Source organism: Rhinolophus ferrumequinum, chromosome 8 (assembly GCF_004115265.2).
Source record: "Rhinolophus ferrumequinum isolate MPI-CBG mRhiFer1 chromosome 8, mRhiFer1_v1.p, whole genome shotgun sequence".
In the NCBI taxonomy this organism is placed as follows: Eukaryota; Metazoa; Chordata; class Mammalia; order Chiroptera; family Rhinolophidae; genus Rhinolophus; species Rhinolophus ferrumequinum.
The window spans coordinates 16441770-16454592 of record NC_046291.1 but is presented as its reverse complement, the minus strand read 5'-3'; the positions used below and the strand labels follow the sequence as shown (position 1 = coordinate 16454592).

The 12823-nt window shown below is 58.4% G+C and overlaps 2 protein-coding genes across 2 annotated transcripts; both read right to left on the bottom strand.

The window, feature by feature from the left end:
• Positions 1–837: 837 nt before the first annotated feature.
• Positions 838–5692, bottom strand: FEV (FEV transcription factor, ETS family member). The gene is given in 7 exon segments (XM_033112324.1): positions 838–1481; positions 3414–3488; positions 4204–4312; positions 4315–4431; positions 4433–4467; positions 5376–5522; positions 5683–5692. Coding segments are annotated over 7 exon segments (1080 nt in total). The 3' UTR covers positions 838–894.
• Positions 5693–8888: 3196 nt separating this feature from the next.
• On the bottom strand, positions 8889–12047 carry CRYBA2 (crystallin beta A2). The gene is given in 6 exon segments (XM_033112323.1): positions 8889–9036; positions 9491–9633; positions 10776–10919; positions 10921–10930; positions 11762–11876; positions 11879–12047. Coding segments are annotated over 6 exon segments (729 nt in total).
• Positions 12048–12823: the final 776 nt, after the last annotated feature.

Below are 12823 nucleotides of genomic sequence, written 5' to 3'. Positions count from 1 at the left end.
TGCAAGGCAAGGAGGGTGAGCCAGGCTGGGGTCGACTGCCGGGTTAGTGTGGGGGGGGGCGACTACAACAGGGCGTGTCTCTCTTAGGAGCCCCCCCCCACCGGGGACTCCTCGCTTGCCTCCGGTAGCACCCCAGCCTACTTTGCCCTCATCTTCTCCAGCTCTTCCTCGGCAGGGCTTTCTGCTCAGGCCCGAGCTGGGCATCTCACCTCTTTCCCCCGCCAATGAAAAAAGGTTCTGATGCAACAAAGAACTGAGAGAGGAGGCAGCGGGGGAATTGGGAACTTTAATGGGCCTGGAAGGGAATAGAAATACACTGAGTCATTGTCCTGCGAGAGGATAGGGTCGGGAGGAAGGGGGCCGGGCTACCTAGGAGAGTCATGGGGGGCAGTGGCCCTTAGCAAGCCCGCTGAGGTGCCCAGGAGGAGAAGGTGGACTGGGCGGGGCCTCCACTATCCTGGGATCCGGGCAGCTCCATTGGGAAGAGAAAACATGAGAAAAGACTTGGAATTCGAAAGAGAGGGCTCATAATGGAGACAGCTTCCAGTAGCCAGGCAGAAGTACAGGTGGAGGGGAGAAAAACACGGGAAGCCCGGGAACCCCCTTTAGGGTTCTGGAGTCTAGAAGAAGATGGAGGTTAGAGGAATTGGTTGGAGCGGGGGACACAGTCACCTTTCCCTGGGGTTTGGGAGGTGAGGCGGAGGCAAATTCACTGTTAAAGGAAGATTGAGAAGGTTTCAGGTCCCTTCTCCCGGGGCTAGGTGCAGCGGATGGAGTCAAATCTGAGGTCAAAGGAACGGTGGCGAGGCATCGGGCCGCCTCCCCAGGACGTGGATGGGACTGAGCGAGGCTCTGGGCGTCTGGGAGAGACCGCGCAGCACCTGGCCGCCCCGTCTAGTGGTAATGGCCCCCCAAGTGCGAGGCGGCGGCAACGGCGCCAAAGGGCCCCGGCGGAGGCTGCAAGCCCGGGCTGGGGTAGAGCGCGGCGGTGGCAGCGGCGGTGGCGGCTGGGCCCGGGCCGGGCCAGTAGGAGAAGCCGGCCGGCGCGACGCCGGCGGAGGCGGCCATGAGGTTGAGTTTGGAGAGGCCGGGGAAGGGCAGCGGGGCGAGGCCGGCCGGCAGCTTGTAGAGCGCGCCGTCCTGGGCTGCGGCGGCCGCGGCGGCGGCGGCGGCGGCGGCGTGGGCGTGCGCGGGGGGCGGCTGGCAGGCCTGCGCCAAGCCCTGGAAGTCGAAGCGGTAGGCGTAGCGCTTGCCGTGCACCTTGCTCATGATGTTCTTGTCGTAGTAGTAGCGTAGTGCGCGGCTCAGCTTGTCGTAGTTCATATTGGGCTTGCTCTTGCGCTCGCCCCAGCGCCGTGCCACCTCGTCTGGGTCCGTGAGCTTGAACTCGCCGTGGCCGCCCTCCCACGCGATGCAGCCGACGTTCGCACGGTCCGCTAGCAGCTCCAGCAGAAACTGCCACAGCTGGATCTGCCCGCTGCCTGCGGGGAGGAGGGCAGTCAGCCACAGGCGGGATGGGGGAGGCTGGAGATGAGGTGGGAAACCGACCAAGCCTGGGGAAACCGGTGTCTGGGAGGGAAAGGATCAGTCTAGCTGTGTAGCTGGGTGCAGCGGGAGCGGCTGGCCAGGGAGGGGTTGATCAGCAAGGCTGTCCTAGCCATTACCGAGCTTTTCCACAATGGAAACACGGCTTCCACTTAGGAGGACTCAGCCCCGCAGATACGTGGCTTTGTGGGGGCAGAGGGCAAAGCATCAGCTCCTCCACAAGGAGCCAGCAGCGCAGTGAGACACACCGGCTCTTTCGGAAATAAGCAAGGACTGGATATCAGTCCCTACTGCAGCCTTGGCAGGGAGTCCCAATTCAGGACACCGCCTGCACAACCGCGCCGGTAGCCTGCCCAGGTAAGAGTAGACTGCCACATTCCAGCGGGACCACATCCAGAGATCCAGAGAGAAGAGGCGTGCAGCAGGACCACCCTGGTCCCTGGACAAGGCCAAGCCCCCAAAGACATACAGTTGGACGGCCGCCTGAGATGGGGAAGAGGTGGTAGCTGGCTTCCTTGTGGTACCACGTCATGCAGGAATGAGGACAGTGGTCCCCTATGCGTGAGAGGAGGGGAGGGCTGCGCTGACGCTAAATGTGTTGGGCCTCTTTTTCGGAACAGGCGGGATTCCCAGCCTGCAAAGATGTCATTCTTTCCGGGGGGAGATGCAAAGCTCTGAGGAAAGGAGCTGAGACTTGGAAGCCGCTGTGCTTGGCTCCCTGCCTTCTCCCATCTTTGGTCCATCTCCAGGGTTTTCTGCCCTCTCCAGATTCTGGGGTTGGGAGCGGCAAGGAGGTTTTTCCCGGATATGCGCGTGATGGGAGCAGGACACCCCAGAACTCTGGCTCCCCTGTCTTGGAGCCTCAGTCAGACAAGCAGATAAAAATATTGATTCAATTTCACCCCCCTCTTTTAGAATAAAATGGATTTTCCACGAAGTTGTCTGATTATTGCTTCAAATGGAACCTGGCCAACCTCTCTTCCTTTTTCAATGACTCGCTCAGAGCCCAGATGCTAACCTCCACAGTTTCAACCCCAGTCCCTCCAATAGCCCAGCGAGGAGCTGCCTGGTTCCAGGTAGGGAGCAGTGAGTTTAGGATCAGAAGCAAGGGAAGATTTGGGTAAAAATGTGCAGCTGGCACTGATGCGGAACAACAGAGGCCTGGAAACCCATTCCTGTTGGGTCGTATTCCCTTTGGAATAAAGAAGTTGCCAACCTTGTTTTTACTGTAACTTGGTGAGATCTAGGGTACTAATTGGGTGAGGGGCTGTGGGGAAGCTTTGCCTGGAAGGCCAGCCAGGCTCTGCCACCAACAAGGCAAAGCCAAGGGTACTCTAGCCACCCGCAGAGAGCTGCCTATGAACCTAGAAATCAACTGCAGTGACCCAGCCTTCGTGGCTTGCAAAACCTGTCTGGTGCGGGTCAGTGAGGCAGGTAGGTGCAGGCCCCGGGCTAGTGGTGACGTGGCCTGGAGCGGCCAGGGAGTAAATCTGCAGGTCCCCTTGCCCAGCAGGGCTGAGGCCTTTCTCTCCTGCTGTCAGCAGGGAAAGGACGCCTAGCACCTCAGCCCTGTCCCCACAGCAGGGGAAAGAGTGGGGGGCCAGGATCCTCTCCCTCTGCCCTGGCCTGCAAGCCCAGCGCGGGGACTCGGAAGATGCGGGAACCCAAAGCCAAGTGAATGCCTCCTTCCCACCCCCAGTCTTTCTACAATCATGTCCGGATCCTCCGTTTCCTAGAGCGCAGCACTGCTCATCGCTTTCGCCCTCTGTTCTGGTAGCGGTGGCCCCCATCCTTCTCGAATGGGTGCCCTGGCTCCCATCCACTGTCCTCAGCCCTGCTCTGTTCACCCAGTCCCCGAGCCAGCTCACCTTTTTGTACCGCAGGGCTCAGCGGCCCCCAACCAGGGCTCTTCCCTTCCTTGAACAGACCGTCTCCGACGGGATCTGTGGCAGAAGAAGAATATAGTCAGGCGGACCCAGGCGGAGGTTGTGGGCTTGACCCAAAGGGCCCCGGGCCAAGTCTTGAGAAGGGGTGCTTTGGTTCCCGGCCCGAGGCTGGGGGCCGGAGCTGCCGGGCTCCTCCTCCCGGAGCTTGGCCCAGGCGCGCGCCGCGCGGAGCCCCTCCATAATGCCCAAGTCAGGAAACGCGTCCAGGAAAAAGGAAATCCGCTTTCCGAACGGGTCGGCGGGAGCCTTATAAAGCCGAGCGGGGTTTGCGACAGCCGAGCGGGAGCGCACGGAGCCCATCGGAGAGGAAAGGAGGGCGCCTGGAAGGCTAGGCTGGTGGGAACGCTCGGAGCACGGAGGTGAGAAGCCACGAGGGCGCAGGGGCGACGCCCCGCGGGCCACAACCTCCCCACACTGCCCGCGCCACACCAAAGATCCCTGCTCCGGCTCCAGGCTCTTTCAGCCCCTGAGCTGGCGCCCTCGGTCTCCCAGGCTCCCGATCTGCTCACTTCGAGTCCCCTGGACCTCACATGTAAAGCCCCAAAGCTCTACATCCGCCTTTAACATCCTCCAATGCCCGAGATTGCTTAGTCCTTCCAGCAAGCCAAGTCTCTGGGCCGCGCCCCTTCCCCTGGACCCCAGCATCCCTCTCCCATGGCTCAGCCCAGACTTCCCGCCCTGGTGCCTCCAGCCCCCGGCTGGTCCCTGGTACCTGGCAGGTACATGTTGATCAGCAGGGGCTGGGAGGCGCCGCTCTGTCTCATCGCAGCCAAGAGGCTGGGCGGTGGGAGGGGGGAATGAGAAGGGGGGGGACGCGTCAGGCTTTGCGCTCCGGGGCACCGATCCCCGCCCTAGGCGACCGCGGGTGACAGGGAGATGAAGACCGCGCCAGGTCCAGCTGGGCCTGGCGGGAGGGGACTGCCCGGGTGTGGCGGGGGACGGAGGGGGTCCTGGAGCGACGCTCCCAGCCACCACGCTGCTTGGAACCCTCCGGCCCCCCGCGCGGGCCGGGGCCGCAATTTCCGTTTTAATTAAAGCGCTGCCGCCTCGGCCCCCCGGACCCCGCCCCCGCCCCTCTTATCTTCCCATCGCAATAAAGTCTCCGTCGTGCCGCGCGGCAGCCAAGCGCACCCGGCAGCCCCCCGCGCCCCGGCAGCCCGGAGACGCGCGGGGGATGGGCTTTGCGCTTTGATGGGGGTCGGGAGCGTGTTTCTTTTCCGCCTCCCTGACTCTCAGCAAACATCGATGGGGCGGAGTACCCGGCCCCACCTCGGACACTCCGGGCCACAGCCCCTTCTTCCCGTCCAGGCTCGCTCCCCTCACCGCTCCACTCTCCTCCCCCTTCCTCCTCCCATCCCCACCCGGGTTGCCGTCTCCAGGCTGCGTTATCTGCATCTTCACTTTTAAATTTCCGCTTCCCTCCCTCTCGCCTGTCGCTGCGCTCCCGGGCCGGGCAGCCGTTGCTCCCTTTATCTCAGCCCCCCTCCCAGCCTTCTACCCCCTCCTCCTCTCCCACTCTCTGCTCTTCCCTAGAGACATGATCTCCTTCCCTGTCTGCCTCTTGCTTCCCCCCATTCCAGCCTTTCCAGGGCTCCCAGGCCTCTGGGCCAGCGCTGAGGCATCTCCCCCACAACTTCTAGTGGGTCGCCCCTCCTTCCCTTTTCTAGGTCTGTCTTCCATTTAGTCTCTCCTACTCCCATCTCTCCCCCTCCTCCTCTCGCCCTCTCTGTCCTATCTCTGTCCTTATCCTTTTCTCATTCATTTGTTCCCCACTGATTTGTGGCATACAGTCAGCTCCTGACCCCCTTCCCCTTCTGCCACAACTATTGCTCTCCCATCCTTCCCACCCTCTGTCATCCCAGGCTACCTACCATTCACCCTCACCTGTCCTGGTTATCCCTGAACCAAACTGCAGCTGGCACCTTGTGCTAACAGCAGTAGAGGGACTAAAACAGGGTTGAGTACTGGACGAGGCCCCAATGGGCGTGGGGTGGGGTGGAGTGGGGGATGGAATGGAGGCTGAAATCCACCCTGAAAAAAGGGGCAAAGACACTGGTTGTGTATTAGCAAAGCTGATGTAGTTCCCAGGTGGCCTGGAATCTCTGGGTACTGTGGGCCTTCCTGACTCTAGAGAGGCCGCTGAGGAGGAACACTAGCTGAAGAAGGACGAGGCTCTGGGCCAGGAGCCCACCTGCAGCCATGCGATACCTGGAAGTTACTGTCAGAATTGGTCATCTCGAGGCTTTTCTCTCCCCCCTGCTTCAGCCCAGGAGGAGAGTAGGCCTGGGACTCCAGGGCACGTGGATTAGAGTGGGCAGGTTTCCTGTAGGATGCCTGGTCTGGGGTACCTGACTGAGGATGGCTGGACCGTCTAACTGCGTGGGTTCTGCAGGATCCCTGCTCATTCCTCACTTGCTGTCACTGCTGGAGCATCTGTCTTTACTGGTGGAGGGTGCAAAGGAGCCATGGAGGAGTGTGAGAGGCAGAGCCTAAGGGGAAATGAGGGACCCCAGGGCTCCAGAGGACCCCAATGGGACAGGGAGGGGGGCTTCAGGATGTGGGTGTGGAATCCAGTGACAGCAAAGATGAGAGGTTGTAATGCTCCTTGGAAACCAAACTTGGGGCTTCACAGGAGGCAAGGGCTTTGAGAGTGGGCATGCCTTCTTATTGCTTCCCCAGATAGAAAACAAGGAGAAGGAGGTCAGAGCTGGGAGAGTGGGGAAGCAGCAAGGTCCACCCACTTAACGCTCTCAGCGGAAGACTGAGGCAGAAGGGAGAGGCTCTCAGAGTGAGGTTCTATCCAGACATCCCAGCTTTGAACTGGTGAAGGATCAACATCTCAGGCTCTGAGCCCTGCCTCACTGAAGACACAGGTGCTAACAGGGTAGGCCGGCTCCAGGAAGAGTTTGTGTGTGTGGGGAGGTGGTGAGAGTTGTCCCCTGACACCACCTGGGACTTGGCTGCACCAGAAAAGAATTGCCCTCCTCCATGCCCTTTGGCCTTTGTCCCAGGCAGGGCACAGGTACCACAGGGTTTTGCAGACCATCAGCCTGCCTGGAATGGGAGGGAAAAGGTGAAAACACTCAGGCCCAGCTTGGCCTCTGCACCCCCCACCCATACTTAATTGCCAGTGTGGGGAGCAGAGTTAGACCCCTGGGTCCGGGAAAACCTACAAGGTCTGTGCTTCCAAAGGCAGCTACAAAGATTAGCTCCCCCAACTCCCTGGTTGTACAGGTGGGGTCACTGATACCTGGAGACAGACAGGGAGTGCCCTGTACAGGGTCACACTGCCAGTTCCTGAAGCCATCTTGCTGACTTTCTGGCAGCCACAAACCCTCCTAGAAGGAGGGCAGCTCAGCTGATGGTGGAGACCAGATATCCTTTTGCCCATTACCTGCCCCAAAAGTAGGGAGTGGGGAGATGGGCTGCTGGACTCGGAGGCCAGTTTGTCTGGATTCAACTCTGGGTCCCCCATTTTCTAACTGTGTGATTTCTGGGGAAGTTACATAACCTCTGTACCTTTGTCTCTTCATCTGTAAAATGGGAATTATAGGACCTACCATACAGAATTATGCTGACTGCTCTAACATTTAGCTATTGCTATTATTAGTATCCCAGAAAGAGACAATTAAGAGTCTGTGACCAGGCTCTTCTGGGGCCTACAAAGGTTTGGGGCTCTGCTGAGGCATGAGGCTTTAAGCCACAGCTCAGGTCAGCCTCCACTTAACAGCCTGGATTTGGAGTCAAGAGCCCTGTGTTCAAATCCTGGCTTTGTCACCAACTAAATGGGTGACCTCTCTCTCAGAGGAGAGGCTTCTCCCTCTCAGAGGAGCTCGTTTCTTCACTGGTGAAATGGGTGAAGCATGGAATGTGTTAGGAGGACCAACAGCAACAGGAGCCACGGACTCTAGACCCCCCCAAGGTATAAAGCAGAAAGCAGAATTCATACCCTACCTGGAGATCTGTCCCTTAGCTTCCTGACCGAATCCTGGGATCCATGGTGGGGAGGCAGGGGAAGGAGGGTCCTAGTTCGCTGCCCCAGTGCTTTTCCATAGCACCACAAGCATTCTGAGGAGTTTTTCATTGAATCCTCACAACATCCCTGTGACAGACAAGGCAGAGATCAGTAGCCCCAGTTCATAGGAGAGGGAATTGAGGCTCAAGGGTGCTATATGATTGGGTCCCAGGTGTTCTGACTCTGATCCAAGGCTCTTCCCAAGGGAACAGATACCTGCATAACTGGGCCCCTGGGGACTCCCCCGTCCAAGTCTCACTGTTCGCCAACATTGCCCAGCCTCCCCTGGGCAAGGGCGACAATCTGAACCACCTCTTCCCGTTGACAGGTCCATAGGGACTTGAAAACACCAGCATCCTTGAGGGACATGGATACTCTGCCTACGTGGGCCTGAGGGTATCGCTAATTGGGCAAAAGAGGGACCTGGGAAGACACTACATTAGCGAGAGGGACTCTGCTGGCTGCCGCCACACTCACCCCACTGTGTTTGTGGGCTTCTGCCTCCTGCCTAGAACCCAGGCTCACTTCGATCAGTGGTTAAGGGGTGGCTTCTCCAGCTCACCCGTTCTCTGAAGAGTGAGGAAAGAGAAGGAAGAATGAAGAGGAGGTTGTTTGGGACAGCTGAAAGGAGGGGTATGCAAAGCTTGTAAATGTGGGAGCTCAAACCATGTAAGGGATTGTTATTATCCAGAAAAAGGCTCTGGAGGCTCTGCTCAGAAAGAGGACGTCTCCTCCTTAGAGGACCTGGGAGACCGTGGAACCTCCCACTAATTCCTCCTCTCACCCCCTTGCTCTTCTATCAGGCAGAAATTCTATAAAGGCTGGGAAAGGGGCACAGGCTTCCCTAGGCTGGAGAGGGAGCCAGGGTTACAATAAAGGTTGGAAATGCCCTACGGGTTAAAGAGGAACCCAACAGAGTTAATGCCCCTGCATAGAGTTAAGGAGTTCCTGTCCTGAATGAGGATGCCTGGCCCAGGGTATGTGGGGGGTTGAAATTCAGATTGGAGCCTTGCTGTGTCGCTGTGTGCACCCCAACCAGAGGATGGCAGAGGTGCCATCTGGGCCAGCAGTACCCCTGGCCTGAGCTGATACACCTTTAACAAGGAGAAGTGTGGGGCTGGTTGCAGTTAACAGGATGTCCGAGGGTCTTTCCAGCGGTTTCCTCTCAGCCCCATCAGAGTGTAGCCACATACATCCTGAGCCAGTTTATGCTCCATAAACAGGGGTCCTGGAACCCAAGAGGAGGGTCAGGTGGGCAGAGAAGGACCCTCAGAAGGATGAGAATGGATATCATAAAACAAGACAAGAAAGAGGCAAGAAAGGCAGGCAGGTTCAGGAGCTTTTATTGAGGGTCCTCCAGAGAGGTGCTGGGGCCATGGGGCTTATTGCTGGACTCTCCGAATGGACTGCAGCTGCCCGCTGGGGGCCTGGGAGCCAAATTTGCTGTAGGTACGGAGCTCCCCACCATGCCAGTCCTGCTCCAATAGGTACTGGTAGCCCCAGTAGCCTGGATACTGGTAGGCCACCCACCTAGATGACTGAGGGCACAGGGGTGGTAAGTAGGCTCTGCCCCCACCCTCATGGGTGTCCTCCATCAGTAGTCCTCCTGTCCCAGCTCCAAAACCATTGCTTAAGTTTCTCTCCCTGCCCTACACACTGCTCCATGTCTTCTTATCACCTGCCTCACCTTGTATCTTATTCCCATCCCCCATTGTCCCCTCATCCATCTCTCCATGCCTTCTTTCACCCCCATATTGTTCCTCTGACTCTTATGCTCCTAGGACCTGCCCTTTCCTCCCAGTCTGTCTCTGCCATCTTACACTCCCTTGCCTCCAAGTTGCCATCACCTCACTTCCCTCTGTCTTCCAGTCCCTACCAGATCTCTTTACCATGCCTCTAAGAGTGCCCATCACCTTTCCCCACCCGCCTGCCTGTCCCATTGGCGGCCTGTTCTCATCTCCCCTATTCCAGTCCCAAGACTCACGCTCCAGAGCTGACTCTGAGGGAACCCACATCCTTGCGGGCCCAACCTATGGAGGGCAGGGGTGGGTAGTCATCACTGAGTTCAAACTTGCAGCCCTGGAAGTTGTCTCCCTCAAACAATGTCACACGGCTGTCACTGTGGTCCTGCAACGCAGGAAGGTAGGGGTCAGGCCCTCCAAAAAGGTATTAATGGAGACGTTCTCAGCACCACTCCCCCCACTCTGCTGCCCAACGCAAGTGGTGCAGACACTTTTGCTCCACAAACACTCTCAGAGTTTATTCCATTAGCTCCCTAGCCGTCCAGGACGCTGGGATGCCCAGAGATGCCCAGGCTGGTCCATTCTATGGCCTTGGGTTAAGGTGGGAAGACTGGGGTGGGGAGGTTGTCCCAGCGACACCCCCAGGTCAGGGCTAGAAAGCATCCTGTGACACTGACCTATTTGTCAGGAGGAAAATCCGAGGTCTTGAGAGAAATCTGATTTGTTACCCAAGAGAGTTTCACTAAGGTCTTCGCTGGCTACCCAATCTCCTGCCCAGCCTCTCACAGGGGAGGGCCCCACTAAGGGGTGTTGGACGGTAGAGTCAGACTAGACAGGTCAGAGCCTCAGCGTTGGTTGGGTCTGGGCTTCCATAGTCCCAGGTCCTTCCCCGTTCAGGGCTCCTTGGCCTCCTGGAATGGAGAAACTGGATTGAGGCAGCACCTGCTCGCTGCCCTCCTGCCCCAGCACCAAGTCTAACCAGTATAGCACCTACGCCAGCACAAATGCTAAGTGGAATCCTCCCCTTCAGTGAATTTGATTGGTTGGTAACCCTTCTCCTAACAGAGAGGGGGGAGAGAGACCCCTTCTCAGCCTTGATCCCTGGATTGAGTTCTAGTTGCGTCTTCATGTTAACCCTTGTGACCTGGGGCAAGTCTCTTTGCCCCTCTGAGCCCCATTTCCACACCGGTGTATGACGCTAACAGCAGCTACCCAGACCTCACAAGGCTGTGTGATGACAGAGGAACCTGCTCACACTTGCCAACAACTGGATGTGAGGAATTCCATGCGTGCTCAAGTCTGGCCTGGTCTCAGCGCTGTCCGTGGTGCTGACACCCAGCGCCTGGTTTAGGCCCATATTCCAGATTTAAGGAGATCCCTCTGGTTCTGGAAAGTACCACCCATCTAGGAGTTGTGTTTATACACCCTCACACAGTGAGTGGACAACTTTTCTGAGGCGCCACGATGTGACCAGGGCCTGGAGCTAAGAGCTAGGAGGCAAAGGAGGAGGGGGAAGGCTGTGCTCACCACACAGGGCACTGGCCGGAAAGAGAGCAGCTGGTCACTGTGGTGGCCGCCACTGCCGCTCCAGCCACTCCAGCGAGGAGAGTCACCTTTCTCCAAAATGAATTGCTGTCCCTGGAAGTCGGGGTATTCATACGGGGTATTCATACGCCACCCAACTGGAGAAAGATAAGGGAAGCTGGGAGGCCCCTACCCCAGCTGTATTCCTTCTCCCCGCCCCCCCATTTGCATCCTGTGATAGAAAAGACTGAGAAACCGATCTTTTTCTCTAACCCCAGAGCCTTTCCCTGACATACCCATCGCATAACAATCAATCTAGCCCCTCTAGAGGCTAAAGACCCTAAACAGGCTGCTACCTGGGGTTTGAGGAGTCCAGGCTTCCAGCTCAGTGCCCCTAGGTTGAATGGAATTTTCCAGCTTGCGAAGATTACCAGACCAAGCGCTTTTACATCAAGGATTTAGATACCTGCAAAAGTAGGTGTAGAAAGCCCCGCCCCACATCTGTGGTAGCAATCTGTGATAGCAAGAACCTGCTGTAGCTCCGCGCCTCAGCTCTCCCCGAGAGCCCCAGGCTCCAGGAGACTAGGATGGGGCTAGCGGAAGAGATTTGGCTTCTTTTGTTAAACGTAGCGCAGAGCCTTTTAACTTTGTACTGAGACAAACTTTGGAGAAGACAGAACCACACTGCGAACCACTTCAGGGTTCAAGCTGGCCCCACAGCCCCACCCCTCCATCCCCCGCAAAGAGTCGCTTCTCGCCTTTATCTCTTCGGCTCACGTAAGGATACATACACTCTTATTATTTATCTTGCGGCGGGTGGGGCATTTTCAGGAGGACAAGGGGTTTCCCATTTGGCGGGTCTCTCTCAGGCAGGGCTTACCGTCTGGGGAACGGAGGACTGCTGAAAGCTGAGTTCCCATGCTCGGAGCTTGAGCCAGGGGAGCCCCAAGCCCCCAACGCAGCCCATCAGCGCCGGGGCGGTCACTCACGAGCCGTTTTCCACCCTGAGGGAGCGCACCCTGCGGAGGCCTCGGCGCTCACAGATGTTCGCGCCGTCACTCAACAGCCGGCAGCGACGGCCCTGGGAGTCCTCCTCGTCCCAGAGGTGAGACAGGCGGGCGCCAGGCCCGGCGCGGGGGCGCTGCTCCTGCCGCTGCAGCAAGAAGGATGGGACAAAGTGCTCAGCGTCTCGCGAGCCCTCTCCCTGACCCAGGCCCGACCAACCGGGTTAGGGTGAAGGACCCGGGAGGTGGACCTGGGCTGGTTCTCCCTCATCTCGCTCTCCCCCGCCCGGAAAAGATCCTGCCCCAGCACCGAGCATTCACCGGGTAGATGAGCGCCGTACTGACAGAAATACTGACGGAAATTGGAAAGGCTGCGCGCGAGCGGGGCATGCAGGGCTTTATACCTGGCCTCGCGCCCTCCCTCGCTGGGGTGGGGAGAGCTGAGTCAGCGGGCAGTCTGCAGTCTGATGTCCCCTGGGGAGCCGAGGCTTTCCCCGAAGCCGCCGATCTGGCCCCAGCCCTCGGGGATTACAATAAACCGTGCTGAGGCCCAAGTCCCGCGCCCGCTACAGCCGAGGCTGACTCCGCTCTTTCTTTTTTGGGGGCCTGAGCCAGGCAAGGCGCACCCGACCTCGGAGCAGAACGCGCCCTCCCTGGCCCAGACCCTCGGGGATAAAGGAAAAACTGTGCATTCCGAACTCGGGGCGCGGAAGTTCTTCCCAACATCTAAACTCCACCTCTTCTTCAGCCCTAGGTTGAGGCCTCTCTTTTGGGCGACGCTAGGGGCTCCCCGCGAGCGACTTTTCTTACACCGCTCACAGTCCTCTTTCCCCTGGAGGGTCCACTGCAGTCCCTTTCCTCCCAAACTCGAGTTCCCAGACCCGGCACCACGTTCCCCTAGTTTTCTTGTATCCAGGGGCGGAAAAAGGGCGATGACCAGGACTCGCCGCAAGGAGGCGCCGAGCGCGGGGAAACGGGAACTGCCCGAGGGAGCGCGCGCATTTACCAAGCGCCTAGGAATAAACAGTAACTAAAGGAGTCGCTCGC